The sequence below is a fragment of the Orycteropus afer genome, unplaced genomic scaffold (assembly GCF_000298275.1).
Source record: "Orycteropus afer afer isolate SDZICR_OR568_19922 unplaced genomic scaffold, OryAfe1.0 scaffold00097, whole genome shotgun sequence".
NCBI lineage: Eukaryota > Metazoa > Chordata > Mammalia > Tubulidentata > Orycteropodidae > Orycteropus > Orycteropus afer.
The window spans coordinates 8,863,718-8,881,695 of record NW_006921684.1 but is presented as its reverse complement, the minus strand read 5'-3'; the positions used below and the strand labels follow the sequence as shown (position 1 = coordinate 8,881,695).

The 17,978-nt window shown below is 40.4% G+C and overlaps 1 protein-coding gene across 1 annotated transcript in view; it reads right to left on the bottom strand.

The window, feature by feature from the left end:
- Nucleotides 1–2,127: 2,127 nt before the first annotated feature.
- Nucleotides 2,128–17,978, bottom strand: part of HMGA2 (high mobility group AT-hook 2) — a 181,139-nt gene continuing 165,288 nt past the window's right edge. The window contains exon 4 of the mRNA XM_042781209.1: nt 2,128–2,181. Coding sequence (XP_042637143.1) covers nt 2,128–2,181 — 54 coding nt within the window. The remainder of the gene's footprint in view (nt 2,182–17,978) is intronic.

The following is a 17,978-nucleotide window of genomic DNA, read 5'->3' as shown; positions in this document are numbered from 1 at the left end:
TATGTTTGAGCCCATTGTTTTAGGGGCTGTGTTAATCCATCTTGTTGAGGGTCTTCCTCTTTTTCACTAACCCTCTACCAAGAATGATATTTTTCTCCAGGGTTGTCCCTTCTGTCAGGGAAGGGACATGACCAAAGTATGAGAGATGAAGTCTGGCCATTCTTGCCTCTTGGGAGCATTCTAGCTGTACCTCTTCCAAAACAGATTTGTTCATTCTTCAGGCAGTCCGTGGTATTTTCAATATTCTTCACCAACACCACAATTCAAATGCATCAATTCTACTTTGGTCTTCTTTATTCATTGTCCAGCTTTCACATGCATGCATATGAGACTATTGAAAATACCAGGTCTTGGGTCAGGCACACCTTAGTCTTCAAAGTGACATCTTCACTCTTGTGGATCTAAGAGAAATGAAATCCCTGACAGCTCAGTCTTTTCTCCATTTATTGTAATGTTCCTTATTGGTCCAGTCATGAGGATTTTTGTTTTATTTCTGTCGAGGTACAATCCATACTGAAGGCTGTAGTCTTTGATGATCAGTAAGTGCTTCAAGTCATCTTCACTTTCAGCAAGCAAGGCTGTGTCATCTGCCTATTGCAGGTTGGTGCTGAAAGTGAAGAGGAAAGACCTGGGATTCTGAAATGCCAGGTATGGCAGTTAGTGCAATTTAGATTTAGGGCTGGGAACAAGGAGATGAGAAGGGTCAGCTGATTGCCATCTGTTTCTTTGGGCATAAAATGTCAACATCCTGGTTTCTGTCCCCAACTTAGTAGTCAGATATGACTTCCCAGGAGACCAAAAGAATCTCAGGAAAAAAGATATCCATATACCTGCTTTATGCAGAGTTAAAAAGGTAAAACCAAGAAATTCTCAGAGAACAGAACAAAAAGACAAAGACAACAAAATATATATAAAAGGGAATTGAAGCAGCATAGAGCATTAAACTAGCAGGCTCAATATTTGACTCATAGGAAATCCAGAAGACAGAATAGACAAAACAGAGTGAAGAAATTATCAAAGAAGCAATATAAGAAATTTTCTCAAGGTGGTTGTTGTTATGTGTCATCGAGTTGGACCCAACTCATAGTGACCCCTCCTTGGGTTTCTGAGGTGGTATCACTATGGAAGTAGATTGCCCAACCTTCCTTCTGAGGAGTGGCTGGTGGGTTTGAACTGCCAGCCTTCTGGTTAGCAGTCAAGTACCTTAGGCACTACACACTAGAGTATGCTCAATAGCTCATTCTCAGTGATACTTTCCCTAACCAACCTATTTAAAATTGTACTCCCTTTCTCTAGCACTCCATATCTTCCTTTTCAACTTAATTTTTCTCTGTTGAACTTATAGCTAAGTGGTATACCTTGTAGTTCACTTGTGTGTATAATGGCTATCATCCCCACTGATATATAAGCTACCTGCAGGCAGATTTTTTTTTTTTTTTTAGTTGTGATTTGGGTGGAAGTTTTCCATTCAACAATCCATACACATTCTGTTTTGTGACATTTACTGCTATCCCCACATTCTAACAGCCTTCTTACCCCTTCCTCTCTATGCCCATCCCTTCCCTTGGTGCTTCCTTCCCATTTCCTCCCATCTTCCTCACTCTATGCCTGGGCAAATGCTGTCCTGTTGCTCTCATGTGCTTGATCACTGTGGTGAGTGCATACCTTCCTGATATTACTCTTCACCTTATAGATCTGTCTATTTTTGGCTGTTAGCTGAGTCATAGGGGTTATTAAGTTCAGTTCCTACATTGAAGGATTTTTAAGGGCTATAGTTTTAGGGATTTCACCAGTCTTCATCAGACCAGTAAGGCTGGCTTTTTTTAATATATATAATTTTGAGTTTTGTTCCACATTTCCCCTACTCTATCCAGGATACTATTATCCCTTTCAGAGTGGTCAGCAGTGATAACCGGGCACCATCTAGTTCTTCTGGTCTCAGAGTTGGGGAGGCTGGGGTTCACGTCAAGCAGAATTTTTGTCATTTTTATCCACAGTGGTATCCTCACAACCTAGCAAGTAGATATTCAACAATTATTTGCTGAGTGAATGAATATGTGAATGATGCAAGATATCTACATCCTCATGTGCCACAAAAGGAAGTCAACTGATAATGCCTCAAAGTGGTTAATCAATAAAGAGAAACATAAGCCTGTACTTGAGAAATACAAAGGCAACAATCTGAAAAAGAACAGAAACAGTTAAAGGCAGTTGCATCTGGGGCAAGGCACTGTTGATTTTCCTTATACTTATTTTTTCTCTGTTTACATTTATATGTGCTTGCACTGTTGATTTAAAAAGAGTGTGTATGTCTTAAAAAACATTTTGCATTTATTTACTGTAAATATGTCATATCAATAACAATAACACTACCTAACATTTATTGAGCACTTATTACATGCCAGGCATTGTGCTAAGCATTTATACGGATTATTGAAGAATGTATCACATATCTGTTGTCATTTTGCATAAATCGAAAACAGCTGTATTTAACAACAACAAAAAAAACCCTCATTCCCAAACATAAATATTTAGTAACGTAAATGCAATTGAATAAATTCTGCTTATCAATTCTCATAACAAAGATATGAATTTGATATGCCTACTCATGTTCTTAAAATGCAAGGGAAAAGCATCACACACTAATTTTTTAAGTAAAGTTTTTGTTTACTAGGAAATCTTTGTGGAACTACAAAAATACTTGTCAATAAGTGCAGCAGGAATTGTAGAAAGGGAAGGGAAAAGCAGTGTCAAAGCTCTTTTGGAAACATCTGTTGGTGTCATCTGCTTACTTCCTCTCCACGCTTTTTGACACATTTCTCTTTCAGTCTGTTTATCTGGGGTATACATGACCTTTGTTCCAGGAAATTTATGAGATATTCACGACATGAAATGACTCCTGACAGACTCGTTTTTGGGCTTCAGCTCTGATCTGCTCCCCCTGTTTGTGCTGGGGGCTTTCGGCTGTAATGTCACTTATCAGCCATTCAGGAATATACCAAACCAGTTACCATTTCAAATTATTCTTCTGCCGTTACAAGAGTATGATTTCAGCATTGTTGTTTTTTAAAAATCTTTTGGGATAGTTCTTTTGTTTGGATGCTTCTTGTGTTTTCACTGTGATGTGGCTGGAGGTTCAAACCCAGCCAGGGGCTCCCTGGAAGGCCTGGCAAACTGCTTCTGTAAAGATGACAGTCTAGAAAATCCTGTGGAGTAGTTCTACTCTGTAACACAGGGGCTTGCGGTGAGTCGAAACTGACTCTATGGCAATGTTTTTTTTTTTTTTTTTTCTCCTTGGAATGGATCTATTACATATACTCTCTCCTTCTCCTTTTCTTTGTTGCTCAGCTAAACTCCTTTCCATCCCTCACACTTCAATTTAGATGTGTCACCTCTGGAGAAGCCTTTTTGCAACAGGATGCCATTGAATTTGGGGTTCAGTGCTTCCTGCGGCTCCTTGAGTATCCCTCTAACATTTTATCTGATACACTGTATTGCCTCTGCCATTTATTTTCAGTCTCCCTGCTGGGCTTTCTGCTCCATGGATGCAGAGACTGAATATCTGTCTTGGTAGCTCCAGCACATAGCACGGTGCCTGGCACATAGTGTTGTTAGCTGCCATCAAGCTGGACCCCGACTCATGGCAACTCCACGCACAACTGGATTGGACCATTATCATCCACAGGGCTTTATTTTGCTGGCTGATTTTTTGAAATACATCGCTAGGCTTTTTTTCCCAGTTTGTTTCAGTCTGGAAGTTCTACAGAAAACTATTGAGTATCATAGCAACACATAAGCCACCACCAACAGACAAATGGTAGATGATGGTACGTAGCAGATATTCAACAAACATTTGTTAAATGAATGAACTAGTGAATGAATGACAGCCACTGCCACTGCTTCCACTTTACTTTACACATATGAAATATGTGTGCAGTATAGCAACTGAAATAACCACACAGCTCTGCCGAACAATTGCTAAGTCAAAGGCTAATGAGTTAAAAAAAAAATACTACTCTAAATCCAGAAGTTAAGGGAAAAGAGATAGAGGGAAGGCTGTGAATATTTCCTGTGTTCCATAGGAAATGAATATTTCCTAAACTCTTTTCCTGCATTAATTTCCTAAGTAAATTGAGAATGCACCATATAATTTTAGGGCCCCGTGAAAGAAGAAAGTAAAATGCTTTCAAAATGGGTTTTGCCGCATGCTATAACCTAGCCTCTTATTTATGGCTTGACAAAAAGGTGAGGGAAAGTTGTTCTACTTTCCTATTTCTTCAGAGCCTTTGAATAACTTAACAAAGACCACATTGAAAACTTAACTTGCCTTATCACTCATGAGCTCAGGTTCTGGATTATGTGAAGCGAAAATGTTTTCAATACAGCCCCTTCCCCCACCCCTTCCCCCCAGTTGGGGCATGCGATGCTGTGGAAGCATCATAGTCCCTTCGTGCTTTTTCTATTGCTCTTCATTGGACCAGAGCTAATATGCACTGAATGCCCTCACAAATGATATGAAAAACTTGAAAGAAAACTTTAAAGGTGGTTTAAAAGTTTCAATCTGAGGCTAGTGAAAGGTGATTGTTTAAGGAGGTGTGGTCATTCTGTGTTCATTAGGAAATTGGACTAGATTGCAGAGTTTTTAGTTCAAGTTATACGACAGACTAAGGAATAACAAATCAAAGAGGAAAAAATTCCTTGGAACAGTTTTGTGGACCTACCAATGAAAAATAAGAAGCAGGGAATTAATCCGTTTTGGTACTTTAGGTTTTTTATGTGTGAAGCTAGATTTTCAGTTTATGTTCCTCTGAAGAAAAGAGATAAATCAGGATACTATTAATAATAATTGCAGGAGAATTTTCATTGACTTAGTAGGATTAGATTCTGGCTCAACGTCCATTTTCATATGGCAGTTATTGCTTTTAAAAGAAAAATACTTCTTTTATGTGGAATGTATTTTTGATTTGAATGATGTTCCAGAGACATATTTAGTTAAAAGTTGAAACAGTCTTGCTCACAAATCTGTGGCTTATTATCCATTACAACTAGAAACACAGCCACATTGTCCTACGTAGATCCATGATTCAATATGTGCAAGGGTAGATGATAATCTCATTTGCTTCCTTTACGACCTTACTAGCCTCTGGCTAGAATTGTCATGATAATTATTTAATTATTAATTTTGTTGTTATTATTATTTATACTCCTTAGAAGGGAGGATTGCCAGACTTGTTTGCTTACTTTGCACATGCCGTCAGGAAGGACCGATAGTTAGAAAAGAACATCATGTTTGCTAAAGTAGAGAGCCTGTGACAACAAAGGAAATTGAGTGACATGGACTCATACAACAGCAACAACAAAGGACTCACACGTACCCACAATCATGAAGGTGGCACAGGACTGCATTTTGTTCTGTTACAGGTCCCCATGAGCCGGGGCCAAATTGACGGCAACGAGCAACTAAAGCATGAATAACGGAATTTTTAAGTAACTACATTTAAGGAAGCAGTATCTCATGCATAATGATATTTCACTTGAAATCTTAAAATTATAAATATGTGTTGGAGTTCCCGGGTGGTACAAACTACTGACTTGCTCTGCCGCTAACCAAAAGATTGGAGATTGGAGTCCAGCCAGAGGGGCTTCAGAAGGAAGCCCTGGCCAGCTACACACTTCAGAAAGAATCAGCCACTGAAAACTCTACAGAGCACAGTCCTACTCTGATGTAGGTGGTATCACCATGAGTCGGATTTGACTCAATGGCAACTGGTTTATGTACCTCTGATGACTGTGAAATGCATGTGCTCTCTCATGGAACTCCATTGCCTCCTGTGGGGTTGCTATTTGCTGGTTTCAAACTCTGTTAGGTTCTATGATCAGTCTAGGAAGGTCCTTGTTTCTCTAACCCACAAGTAGACTAAGAAGCTGTATACACATAAGATATATGGAGCCAGGAAATGTCCCCCAGCAGGTACTATTTTCTTTACAGGTTTTTGTTCCAAATTGCCACTAGTAAGAACTAGTTCCTTTGTGATCTTTATGGTCATCTTGGTTTCAGAGATGACTAGAATTTTAAACCTAGAAGGTATATTAAAGATCTGATCCAACCACCATCCCCAGTTTGTAGACTTTGTCCAAGGTCTTACACCTTGAGTTGTAGAATCAAGACCAAATGCCTTCTGAAGGTCAGTTTTGCTGTGTTTTCACTATGTTTACTCATTTATTCATTCTTTGACTTATGAAGTAGTCAGGATTCTTCTGGATGAGAGAGACACCCAACTCTGACTTACTTCAAAAAAAGAGAAAAGAAATTTTATTAGCTCATGTAACCAAAAACCTTCATGCACTATAGGGTCCAGCGGCTCACATAATATCTTCAGTACTTGATCTGTCTCCAAATCCTGTCTCTGCTCTCCTCTGAGCTGGCTTTATTCTCCACGTTGTTGCAACACTCCTACCTCCTTGCCATCCTTCCCTCCGATGTTACAGGCGTGCACCCTACTAGCTTTGATTCTACTGGAGTGAGAAAGGCTCATTTTCCCAGTGTTGTGTTGTCGTTATGTGCCATCGAGTTGGACCCAACTCATAGCGACCCCTCCTTGGGTTTCCAAGGCAGTATCACTACAGAAGTAGATTGCCCAACCTTTCTTCCGAGGAGTGGCTGGTGGGTTTGAACCGCCAGCCTTCCGGTTAGCAGTCAAGTGCTTTAGCTACCAGAGCTCCTTACTTTTCTAGTAGTCCCAGAAAAGTATTGACACTGAATCTCATGGGCTTGGCTTGAGTGATGTGCCTATACTGATCCAATCAGAGGGTTGAAGTATATCCACTGCCTGCCTAAATCATAAACCTTCCCCTGCCACCAGAGAGTAGCTATCATCCTCAGCTGAAAGTCATAGGCCGAGAGTGAGGGAAAGGACTTTTCCTCAGAGGGAAATTGTAGTACTCTTACTAGAAGAAGCTGGACAAGATGCTGGGTCATTCAAAACAACCACTGTCTGCTTCAAGTGCTTGCTGTATCCGAGACACTGGGCTAGTTGCATTTGTTATTAATTCATTTGTTTATCAGATGGTTTTTCAGAATGAACATGCTGGCAGAAACTTGAACCTACCGGAATGAGGCAGAGAATTTTATTGAGTGTGTTGAGGGAGTGACAGGAAGTCAATAGAGAGAGGTTTGGCAGTACAGAGCCCTGGGTGGGGAGAGAAAGTGAAGCCTAATCTGGGGTCAGAGAATGGGAAAGATCTGGGAAAAGGCCTGCCTAAGAGAATGTGTCTTCTCAATATAGTGGAGAGCAAGCATGGTTGGTTCATTCATTTAAGCAACTGTGGAGGGGCTACTGTTGGCAGCCACCACCATCTGTCAGTTTGTCATACTGTTGTAGCTTGCATGTTGTCATGATGCATATCACTGGTATTTCAAATACTAGTAGGGTCACCCATGGCGAACAGGTTTCAATGAAGCTCTCTAAGTAAGACAGACTAGGAAGAAAGGCCTGGCTGTCTACTTCTGCAAATTAACTAAGGAAAACCTATGGATCACAGTGGAATGTTATCTGAGTCACTTGTTCTGGACACATCAACGGGAGGACTCAATCACTGGTGAAGGCATCATGTTTGGTGAAGTAGAGGGTCAATGGGGGTGAGGGAGCGTCTCAGTGAAATGGATTGGCACAGGAGCCACAGCAATAGACTGGAGTTTGCTGGTAATTGTGAAGATGGTTCATGACTGGGAGATATTTTGCTCCGATATGCAGAATGTCACCATGAGTTGGAGTGAACTTGACAGCAGCTAACAATAACTGTGATCAGCTAATGTGCTAGGTACTCAGAATACAAAGGTGACAAGACAGATCTGTTTTCATGATCCAGAGTGGACAAATCATACAACTGATTGATGACAATTGTGATAATTGCTACGAGGGAGAAGGATAAGGTGTTATACTTTAGGGGGATCTGACTGTGTTTAGGTGAGGGTGTGGGGAATGTGAAAAGCAGAGAAGTTACCTCAGAGAGAGAAAAACACTTAAGAGTTGAAGAATAAGGAAGACATTTTCTGGAGTTTTAGGAGCTCTGGTAGCATAGTGCCTAAGGCACTTGACTGCTAACCAGAAGGCTGGCGGTTCAAACCCACCAGCTAGCCACTCCTTGGAAGGAAGGTTGGGCAATCTACTTCTGTAGTGATACTGCCTTGGAAACCCAAGGAGGGGTTGCTATGAGTCGGGGCCGACTCGATGGCACATAACAACAATAACGACAAAGAGGTGTTAGGAAAAGGGAAACATTCCAGGCAGAGGGTACTATAGCCAGTGGGATTGGCCTAAGGCTATCGGAAGGAGAACGATTCATAGACCTCATAAGAAGGCCAGTGATGTTGGGGAGAACAAGGTGAGGAAGACTGGTGAAAGCTGAGGCTGGAGACGGAACCAGGAACTAGATCATGTTGGGCCATTTAGGCCATAGGAAGGATTTTGAATTTTATCTGAGAGCATTTGATCTTTGAAATTTGGATTTGTGTTTTCAGAAAGCTCACATCTGCTTTGGGTAGAGAAAGAATTGAAGTGGGGTAAGACTACATAAAACAACAAAAACAACAACTGGCTGCTGTCAAGTTGATTCTGACTCATGGTGATCCAACGTGTGTCAGAGCAGTACTACGCGCCGTAGGCTTCTCAATGCCGAATTTTTAGGAAGTATGTCGCCAGGCCTTTCCTCTGAGGTGCCTCTAGGCCATCGCAATGATTTAATCTTTTGGTTAGCAGCCAAATAAATGACCTGGTTGCACCACCCAGGGACTCTGAGGCTACATAGACAGAGCATGTGAGGGGTACTGGTGGCTTGGATTGCAGTGGTGGCAATGGAGATGGAGAGAAAGCAAATTCAAGAGGTATTTGAAGATCTTAGTTTTGTAATGATGACTTGTTCTGCAATATTTGAAAAGGCAGTATAGCACATCTTGTAGATTTGTATAAGTTTCACATTTTCATTAGCTGGTTGAATTGTAAGTTTTATTTTTCATGACAGTATTAAATCGACTGGGGATTAGGATAAACATAATTGTTTTATGGCTAAATGCATCCTGCTGTAATAAATAATGACCATATATCAGCCTGCCTAGTTCCTGAGTTAAGCATACAAGGCCACAGGGAACATTGCTGAGCCTACAGATTTGGTGACTAAAGATAAAGGAATGGGACCTTAAGCTTTGGTGGTCCGGTGGAATGTTCTGAGTCCTATAGCCAGCCTGCTTGCTGCAGTTTAGATAATTCCTTAAATTTGTTTAAACTCTTATTTGCCTGAAGGGTATTCTTGGATCAATAGCCAGGTTCACAGGCTACGTGATGTGAAGGAAGAATTCCAGTTGATGAAGGGTGGAGAATCTGAGACGGAGTATGCTGGTATCATGGTGGTCACCTGGAAAACCAGCTTTGTGAAATCTAATTTAAGCCCGAGAAGCTAGGATTACATTACTCTAGAGGAGAGAGTGTGGATTTAGAGCCAAGGGCCCTGCGATTACACATGGCTCTGCCATTTACTCGCTCTGTCTCCTCGAGCAAGTTACTTATGCTCTAGATTAAGCTATCTGTAAAATAAATATAATGATGATCATCATCATCATAATAATACCTTCTGTATCACCCAGTATGGTGCTGGAGATAAAACAAACAAACAAAAAACAATCAGAATTTGTGCCAATGCTTTGTAAGCAGAAAATGAGGGTGTAAAGAGTTGTCATTATTTGTTCCAGTCAAGACAGGCCAAGTTATTCTGTACTAAGAAACAGTGCCATATTAAACCAAAACCAAACTCACTGCCGTGGAGTCAGATCCGACTCATAGCAACCCCTCCTTGGGTTTCCGAGGTGGTATCTCCATGGAGGAGCTCTGGTGGTGTAGTGCCTAAGGCGTTTGACTGCTAATCAGAAGGGTGGAAGTTTAAACCAACCAGCCACTCCTGGAAAGGAAGGTTGGGCAATCTACTTCCGTAGTGATACTGAGGAGGGGTCGTTATGAGTCAGATCCGACTGGACCCCAGTGAGTTTATTTATTTATTTATTTTATCAGTATGGAAGTAGATTGCCCAACCTTTGTTCCAAGGAGTTGCTGCTGGGTGTGAACCACCAGCCTTCTGATTAGCAGTCAAATGCCTTAGGCACTATGCCACCAGAGCCCCCCGTGCCATGTTAGTGCCCCAAACTCAGTGCCTTGAAAGGTTTTTTGGACCGGAGAGGTCCACTGCCAGACCAGGCAATTCTCAGGGATTTGTTCCTGTCATGTTGCCTTTTATGGAGCCTTGCCTGCATTTCTCGCACCTCACTTAGTACTAATGGCAGTGCCATTGTATCAGGCAGCTGTTGTTCTGCTCCCCTGTGTCCATTTTCTTTTCTCCTGGACGTGCACTTTGAATGTCCTTTCCTTGTGCTGTGGCTGGAACTATTGTGATCCCCAGGTTTTCATTGTTGAGTTTTGGAAGTAGGTTGCCGGGTCTTCCTTCCTAGTCCATCTTAGTCTAGGAGACCTGCTGGAACCTGTTTCGCATCTTAGCCACCTGAAAGCCTCCACTACAGATGGGTGGTGGCTGCACATGAAGTGCATTGGCTACAGAATCATCCAAGTTTCCCTTTAAGGAAGGTGAAAATTCTATCAGACAATTAGGCAGCTTATGGAATGCTAATGAGAAAGTGAGATATGAAGACTGGCTAGAGAAGTGCATGTAGTTTAGCTCCATTGGGTGTGCAGGCTACAGCTGGAGGCTGAAATTCAAAGGAGTAATAGAAGTTAAGTGTTATTAACCAGGAGGAAGATCAGCAAGAAGCCTCATATACTCCAACACTGTAGTACTGTCAACCAAGGCCAAAGTCAGAAGCAACCAAGGTAATAGAGGCCTGGAATGAGAGCTGGAAAGCTAGCCTCCCCACAAGCAAAGGAAGCTGTTATACATCTAGACCTCCTAAATCTGTGGAGTGTTGTATTGGAGTGATTGACCTTTTGATGATTTTTCAAGGTTGACTCCCTCTGGTGACCAATCCACTGAGATAAAACACAGTGTGATCTACAATGAGAAAGAGTAGTTGCATACATCAATGATTTCTATGCATGGAAAATGCAACCAAAATGGTGTTTGAAAAGCCTGGCATCTTTTTGGCGATGATCTCTGGATATCCTTTTATGCCAAAGACCCATAATGATAGAAACTAGAGGAAGAAAAATAAATGTAATCTCATACTGCAGCCAGAGACAAAATAAACATCAACAAACATTAATATGGGTGATCACTGTCTATATGCCAAGTACTTTTAAGTATTCTACATGTATTGGCTTGTTTAATCATCACAGTAATACTTTTGGATAGATGCTATTATTATTTCCATTTAAAAATGAGAAAAATTGTGGTCCACAACTGTTATGTGACTTGCCAGAGTTTCCTCAACTACTTAGTGGCAGAGTCAGGATTCAAACCCAGAGAGTCTAGTCCCAAGGTCCACACACATAGCAATGGGTGTCTTGTCCAGTGCCCTTGTACCTACCCAAGGAGACAATCTTCTCCATTTCTGAAAGGGGATAGAATTATCCTAATGTCAGTGTTAACTTTTTGTTTGTTTCATTGTATCTCTCGGAGTGTGGCTGGTTATATAGTAACTCCTCTTCCTTGGCCTCCTCTAAGATGTGGCTGACATGCCCAGCAGAACTGCAAATACCAGTCAGTGACATGGCTTGAAAGAACAATCAATCTTTGGAGGTCTTGAGTATTCAGGGAAAAGTCATGGCAGTGCATTACTGCCACCTCTCTAGGTTCTAAGGGGCAACAAACTACAAAGGCTAGATCTGCACCTTCCATTTTTCTCCTACACTAAGTTTCTTCCAAGGTAGGTACTCCAAGGTCTAGGTTCTGGCAGTATTCTCAAATACTGTTATCCCATATTCCCAAGAATGTATGCTTAATCTAGGATTAAAGCAATCAGCAAGACAAAAAAAAAAAAAAAAAAAAACCAACCCAAACCCAGTTGTCATGAGTCAATGACTCATGGTGACCCCATGTGTGTCTGAGTAGAACTAGGTTCTATAAAGTTTTCAATGATTGATTTTTTGGGAGTAGAGCACCAGGCCTTTTTTCTGAGGTGACACTGAGTAGACTAAAACTTCCAATCTTTCAGTCAGTAGCCAACACTTGACTGGGACCCAGAGCAGTCACAGAAAGGCCAAATCTAAGAGTAAGAAAACAGGTTATCAATGAGAGGAGAGGGGAGAGGGGAATAACGGGTTGCAAGGGGCCAACCTGCTGGTGAATGTACAGGGGAAGGACGCGGGGCCTGCGAAGTAGCCCGAGGAAGACGAGGACCTGACTGGGATGCATAGAGGGACAACCAGGTCTTCAAGTGGTGAGTCAGGCTCAAAGGCAGAAGAGAGGACCCAACTGTTGTAAAGTGGAGACAAAGTGGGGTATTGCTCACTGACACGAGGCAGAATCCTATTGATTCTAACTGGGACTTGGTATGAGCGTAAGGCAGATGTGTGGGTGGAAGCACATAGGTAGGGCCCTGGATGCAGAGGATGTGGATAGAGGAGCAGAGAGCCAGGCAGAGGGTCATATCCACAGCCATTTCCCGTCTACTTCAGAAAGAGAGCAAACTGCCAAGTTTTACAGATGGATAAACTCAGACTATGAGTGTCGATCTCTGCCATTGCCTTTTAGACTCTCTTGTTATCCATCTGCATTATCTACTTCAAAAGTAATTCTTTGATGTTTTTCAATTTCTCTTCCCCCTTTAGATCAGATTTCCTAGATCTCAAGAGCAATTGCTCAACCCAACCTAATTCTTACCTAACTCTAAGAATTAGTCTTATTCAATAAAACACCTTCTCATGTTAATAAAATTTGGTAAGAAGTCTATCCATCCTGCCTGCTTCTACACTCATGAGCTTCTGATTTAATTCATCTGAAATTTGTGTTCACTAATATAGAAATTCCGTAGTGATACCACCTCAGAAACCCAAGGAGGGGTTGCTATTAAGTTGAAATTGACTCAACAGCAGTGAGTTTTTTTTAAATATATAAATTGATTTGGCTTAATGTCCCATGGGCTAGAATGTTACTCATTCTTTTCTTTTCATTTGTCCCGCCTATACTCCTAAACCACTTATCATCCTGAATTGGCCAGAGAGGAGTACCCTTAAAAACCAGTGGCCATCAGTCGACTGACTCACGGTGACCCATGTGTGTCAGAGTACACTGTATCCCAGAGGGTCTTCAATGATAGATTTTTCTGAAGCAGATCTTCAGGTCTTTTCTCCAAGGTGCCTTTGGGTGGACTTGAACCTCTAGACTTTTGGCTAGCACTGAGCATATTAACTCTGGTAGTGTAGTGCCTAAGGCACTTGACTGCTAACCAGAAGGCTGACGGTTCAAACCCACCAGCCACTCCTCAGAAGGAAGGTTGGGTAATCTACCTCCATAGTGATACTACCTGGGAAACCTAAGGAGGGGTCGCTATGAGTCAGGTCTGACTTGATGGCACATAACAACAACAACAATGAACATATTAATGAGCACCACCCAATGACTTCTAAGCACCCATAGCTCTCTTGGAAAACACTCATTCCCCATGTTAGCAAATGAAATGCTACATTGGCTGAGACTTCTTGTCCATGGAGCCCCAGGATCGCTCTCTGATGGTGATTTTGTGTGAGAGGGCCTGGAATCCTGCCCTGATATTGGCAAGGAGTTCAAGGTGCATGCCACTACCTTTCAGAGCAGCTTAATAAGGCTCTACTTATAGATCTGTCTTGGGTATAGCTCCCTTAGCAAAGTTATTGGCTCTTTGAGGGCAGGAACCAAGTTTCTTTTATCTTTGTTGCCCCAGATAGTATTCAGTATTGTACTAGAGGCTCCCCACTTATTTGAATGCATTGGTAGATTATTACTATTACAATTTTGGACATCCTATTTGAATTTAGATTTAAACTCCTAAGAATTCTTCATGTAATAGCTTTTAAAAGTAAACAACCAACCTGTTGTGGGAAAGTGATATTTTAATTTTTCTCAAGTAATCTAATTCAGAGATCATTCAGTAAGAATCAGCTCCAAAATAGGGTATGTATTTTATCCTGTCCATCTACTTATCTCATTCCGGATATAATATATCCTTTCTTGTTCTTTTGTGAGCCAAAGATTCCCTTCTGGTTTATTTTCATTTTCACAAGCAATTGCTTCTTATGTACTTTCTATATTAATAAAAATGAAGAGTAAATATGGCTTAACTGTTTGACCTCTCACTCTGTTGTTAGGTTGAACTAATGAGGTAGGTTAAGTGATCACCTCCAGGAGGAAATGTTTTTCTCTTCTCTGAACTCTTGCAACTTGTTATCTAAACAATTTGCTTGGTGCTTTTCACATATTGTCTATACTGTTATCATTTCTCCCCTTCCTTATTTTTGCCAGCCAGCTAGTCTTCTGAAGGGCAGACATCATGGTGTCGGGCCTCACACACAGCAGGCGCTCATAAATTATTAGTTGTGAGAATAAACAAATGTGGGAATGAAGGCATAAAGGACAAAGGAGTTCTAGTGACAACACTGGCAGCAAAAACCACAGGTTTTAGCTTTTTAAAAATCCTGGATTTATTCATAACCAGGAAATGAGGTGTAAAGATGACCTTACACATGGTGGACTAATGTTGACTCTGCCAATGATTTTATATAAATTAGTCCTATTTAAGTAATTGGGAAAAGGATAGTGGTGATGGTTGCACAACAAGATGAACGTGACCAACACCACTGAATTATACATATAAAGATCGTTCAACTGGCAAAATGCTTCGTCACATATATTTTTACCACAATAAAAACGAGAGATGGCTGTTTAGTAGAAAGTTTGTGGCTTTTGTTTCTTAACCTTTTCACCAATGTTTTGGCCCTTTCTCCGAATGTTACTTCAGCAATTACTAGTATCCCGATGATGTCTCTTACGAACTTTGTAGATGTTAGCTTAAAGCACAGATCTTATATTTTTAACTACATTTTACATTTCTTCTAAGACTGCCTGTGTAGAATTAAAAATCAGACAACAAAGGGTGAGTTTAGGGCAGTTATCATCCTAGAAAAAGGTACTTTATGTCAGTGCCTTATGTGTGCAAAGGTGTGGGTACATACTACAAAAGAGGTACAACAAAATGACTTGTGAATAGCCCCTCCATATTACTCATTTAACGGAACTGTGATAAAGAGCAGGACTCCAAACACACGAGGATCACAGAGGCTGTTATGTTTATTGTGCAGAACAGACAGTGATAATCCACTAGAGAAATAATTCAACAAGCAAGCGATTCAAAGTACAATCATAGACAGCAACTCTACATGAAGAACAAGGAATAAAGTTAGAAGACACTCAAAGGAACAGGGAGAAAGTCAACTGCAGTTAAAACGTCTTGGTACTTTTCTCCTGCAAACATACCTAACTTGCAGAAATGGTCGAAAAGTTAAATGTCCAGTCTTACTTAGCTGTGACCAACAACAGCAAAGAACAGTCCTATAAAATTTATCTCCCACAAAAATAAACTATATATATATAAATTTTATGATGTTCTTACTGTTCCATTGGCCACAAGCTTTTTTTCTTTTTCAGTATGAAAAATGAGGTATACTGGGACTTAAGAGGTAGTTGTGTGTTTTGATTGTACAACATATAGGAAATAAAAGTAACTTCATCAGAGATGGACATCGCTCGGCAGTCCGAGTTTGGCCAACATGAGCAACTGCTTCAGTTTTATGAGCTGACCAATGAGGTTCCTAAGAAGGCCCAACCAACGATATGGAATGGAACTTTTATTTTTACGAGCCACTGTTTGTTTGCTCATTTAATTGACAGTGAACAGTAACACTGAGTTTTAATTCTCTCCAAAGCTGCTTTGGTGATTCCTAACAGTGAGCGATCTGCCAGTCTCAGAGAGGTATGTAGCTTCTGAAATACCTCCCTGAAGTGGCTGGAAGAGAGATGGTTTTGAGTTTCATTTGGCTTCAGTACTAAAAGCCATACTGACACAAGCCATCACGAGAAACTACCTCCTGGCCCAGTTGATAAAACCATGTTAAAAAGTCGGCACACTCACAAGGAGAGAAAGGAATAAAAACTCTGCATAAGAAGCGTTTAAAATAAATCTGGTCAAGACATAGTACAAAAATCACATTTGTGTAAAATACATGAAAATATCTGTCAAGCATTTTCTTATAGTCTACTAATCTTAAAAAACACATAATCTTGATTGCATTATGCAAAAGCTGAGCTTGTTGCATCTCACCTACAAAGCTTCAAGTTTCTTTGAAGGCTGCCTTTCTTTTGCAAAAGTATTTAAAAATGTGTTCCTTTCTATCAAATTCCTTTTACAAAAATAGTTTTGACTAGGGATAGCTGCAGTTTGAACTATTAAAAACAGCGAGAAATATGTGAATGCTGCAAGTAACAAGTTCATTCCTTTTAGAGTCTGGAGGTAGGTCTTTGCAAGTCAATTAGTCCATTTCCTTAAACAATTCATTTGAGGTACAAACTTGGAGGGTTGTATTTAAATGTTACAGTCAAATTTGGTGTGATATGTAGTGTGACTGAGGAAAATTATCCTTAAGAACCTAGGAGCGACTTGGTTTAAAAAAAAAAAAAAATTCAAGTTAATGTAGAAATCTAGCAGAGAAGCTGAAACAAGTACTGGTAACATTTTAATTAAAAAAAAAGAAAAGAAAAGAAAAGAAAAATACATAGCCATGCTGAAACACAGTAAGGAGACTGCTTCTTCAACTGTAAGTAAGTGTACAAAAACAAAATACGTAGATGATTAGAATCACCTACCCAGTAAGTTTTTTTTCTTGCATTGCTTGGGTATAGCAGCATGTAATAAGTACTAGACTGTAAATTAATTGTAACATTCAGAGGTAGTATTGAGTAGTGGGGATATATTGCATCTCTGGCTAAAAGTGCAGTTTGAATGAAGAGATGGTGAACTGAAACCGAAGTAAGGCACCTCGGTCAACCATCCTATGTCAAACGTATTACTTGAAGTAATACATAAGCTTGATTTGAGGTAAGTGGTATTTAGGTCTTTCAAGGAAACTGATACACGATGAAAAGAGAGAGATTGCCCTTTTTTTTTCCTTTCCTTTTTCAAAACTGAAGGCTAACAATAGCAAAAGAAATTTAGATTTCGCTCCGCCCACCTCATAATTCAGGTGAGTTCATCATGCATTATTCTGTTGTACCTTTTCATTAAATTACAAAGAGCATAAGTTTACTTGTCTATGTTCCTGAAAGGCTTTGAGGCTGACAAGTGTAATTTATTGCTCAATGGCATCTGGCTCTGTAGGAAGTAGATTCTACCCGGATGGGTGTTTTCCTGAAAATGAGTGCTATGAGTAAATTTATTACTCCTGCTGATATGTGCGACAGCCATAAAGACAGGAGTCGCCAGTATTTGTTTGCTTACTTCCCTTTTTGAAAAATGAACATCACCTTTTCTGGTTTTGTTAGCTGAATGAAAGGATACATCAGCATTTCGTCTCATTTAGAAATAAAAGTTAAAAATCATCAAGTAAATGTCTACAAGATTATACAAAAAAAGAGAGAGTAGCATCTATTCCTTATCTTTGGTGTTCTAAACAGGATTCACTACGGTGGCGAGTGGGTAGAGGTGGTGTCTGAGGTGTCACGGTGTTAAACACCGCACCTTTCTTATATGAATGCCCAGCGTCACGAGAGTGACTCGTTCCTTGTTGATATGCAGTGCAGTGATTGACTAGACCCAGTTCACGTTTCTCTCACCCACCCACTCTTGCTTATCAGCTCAACAAACTATTAGTAGGTTAAGAAAAAAGAAAACAGTAATTAAAAGTTGCATTGTTAAACTGTGTCCCCTGTGTTACAGCAGTTTTTCACTAAACCTGGGACTGTGAAGGGATTACAAAGAAGGTGATTAATATAGTCCTTTTTAAGGTTATGTG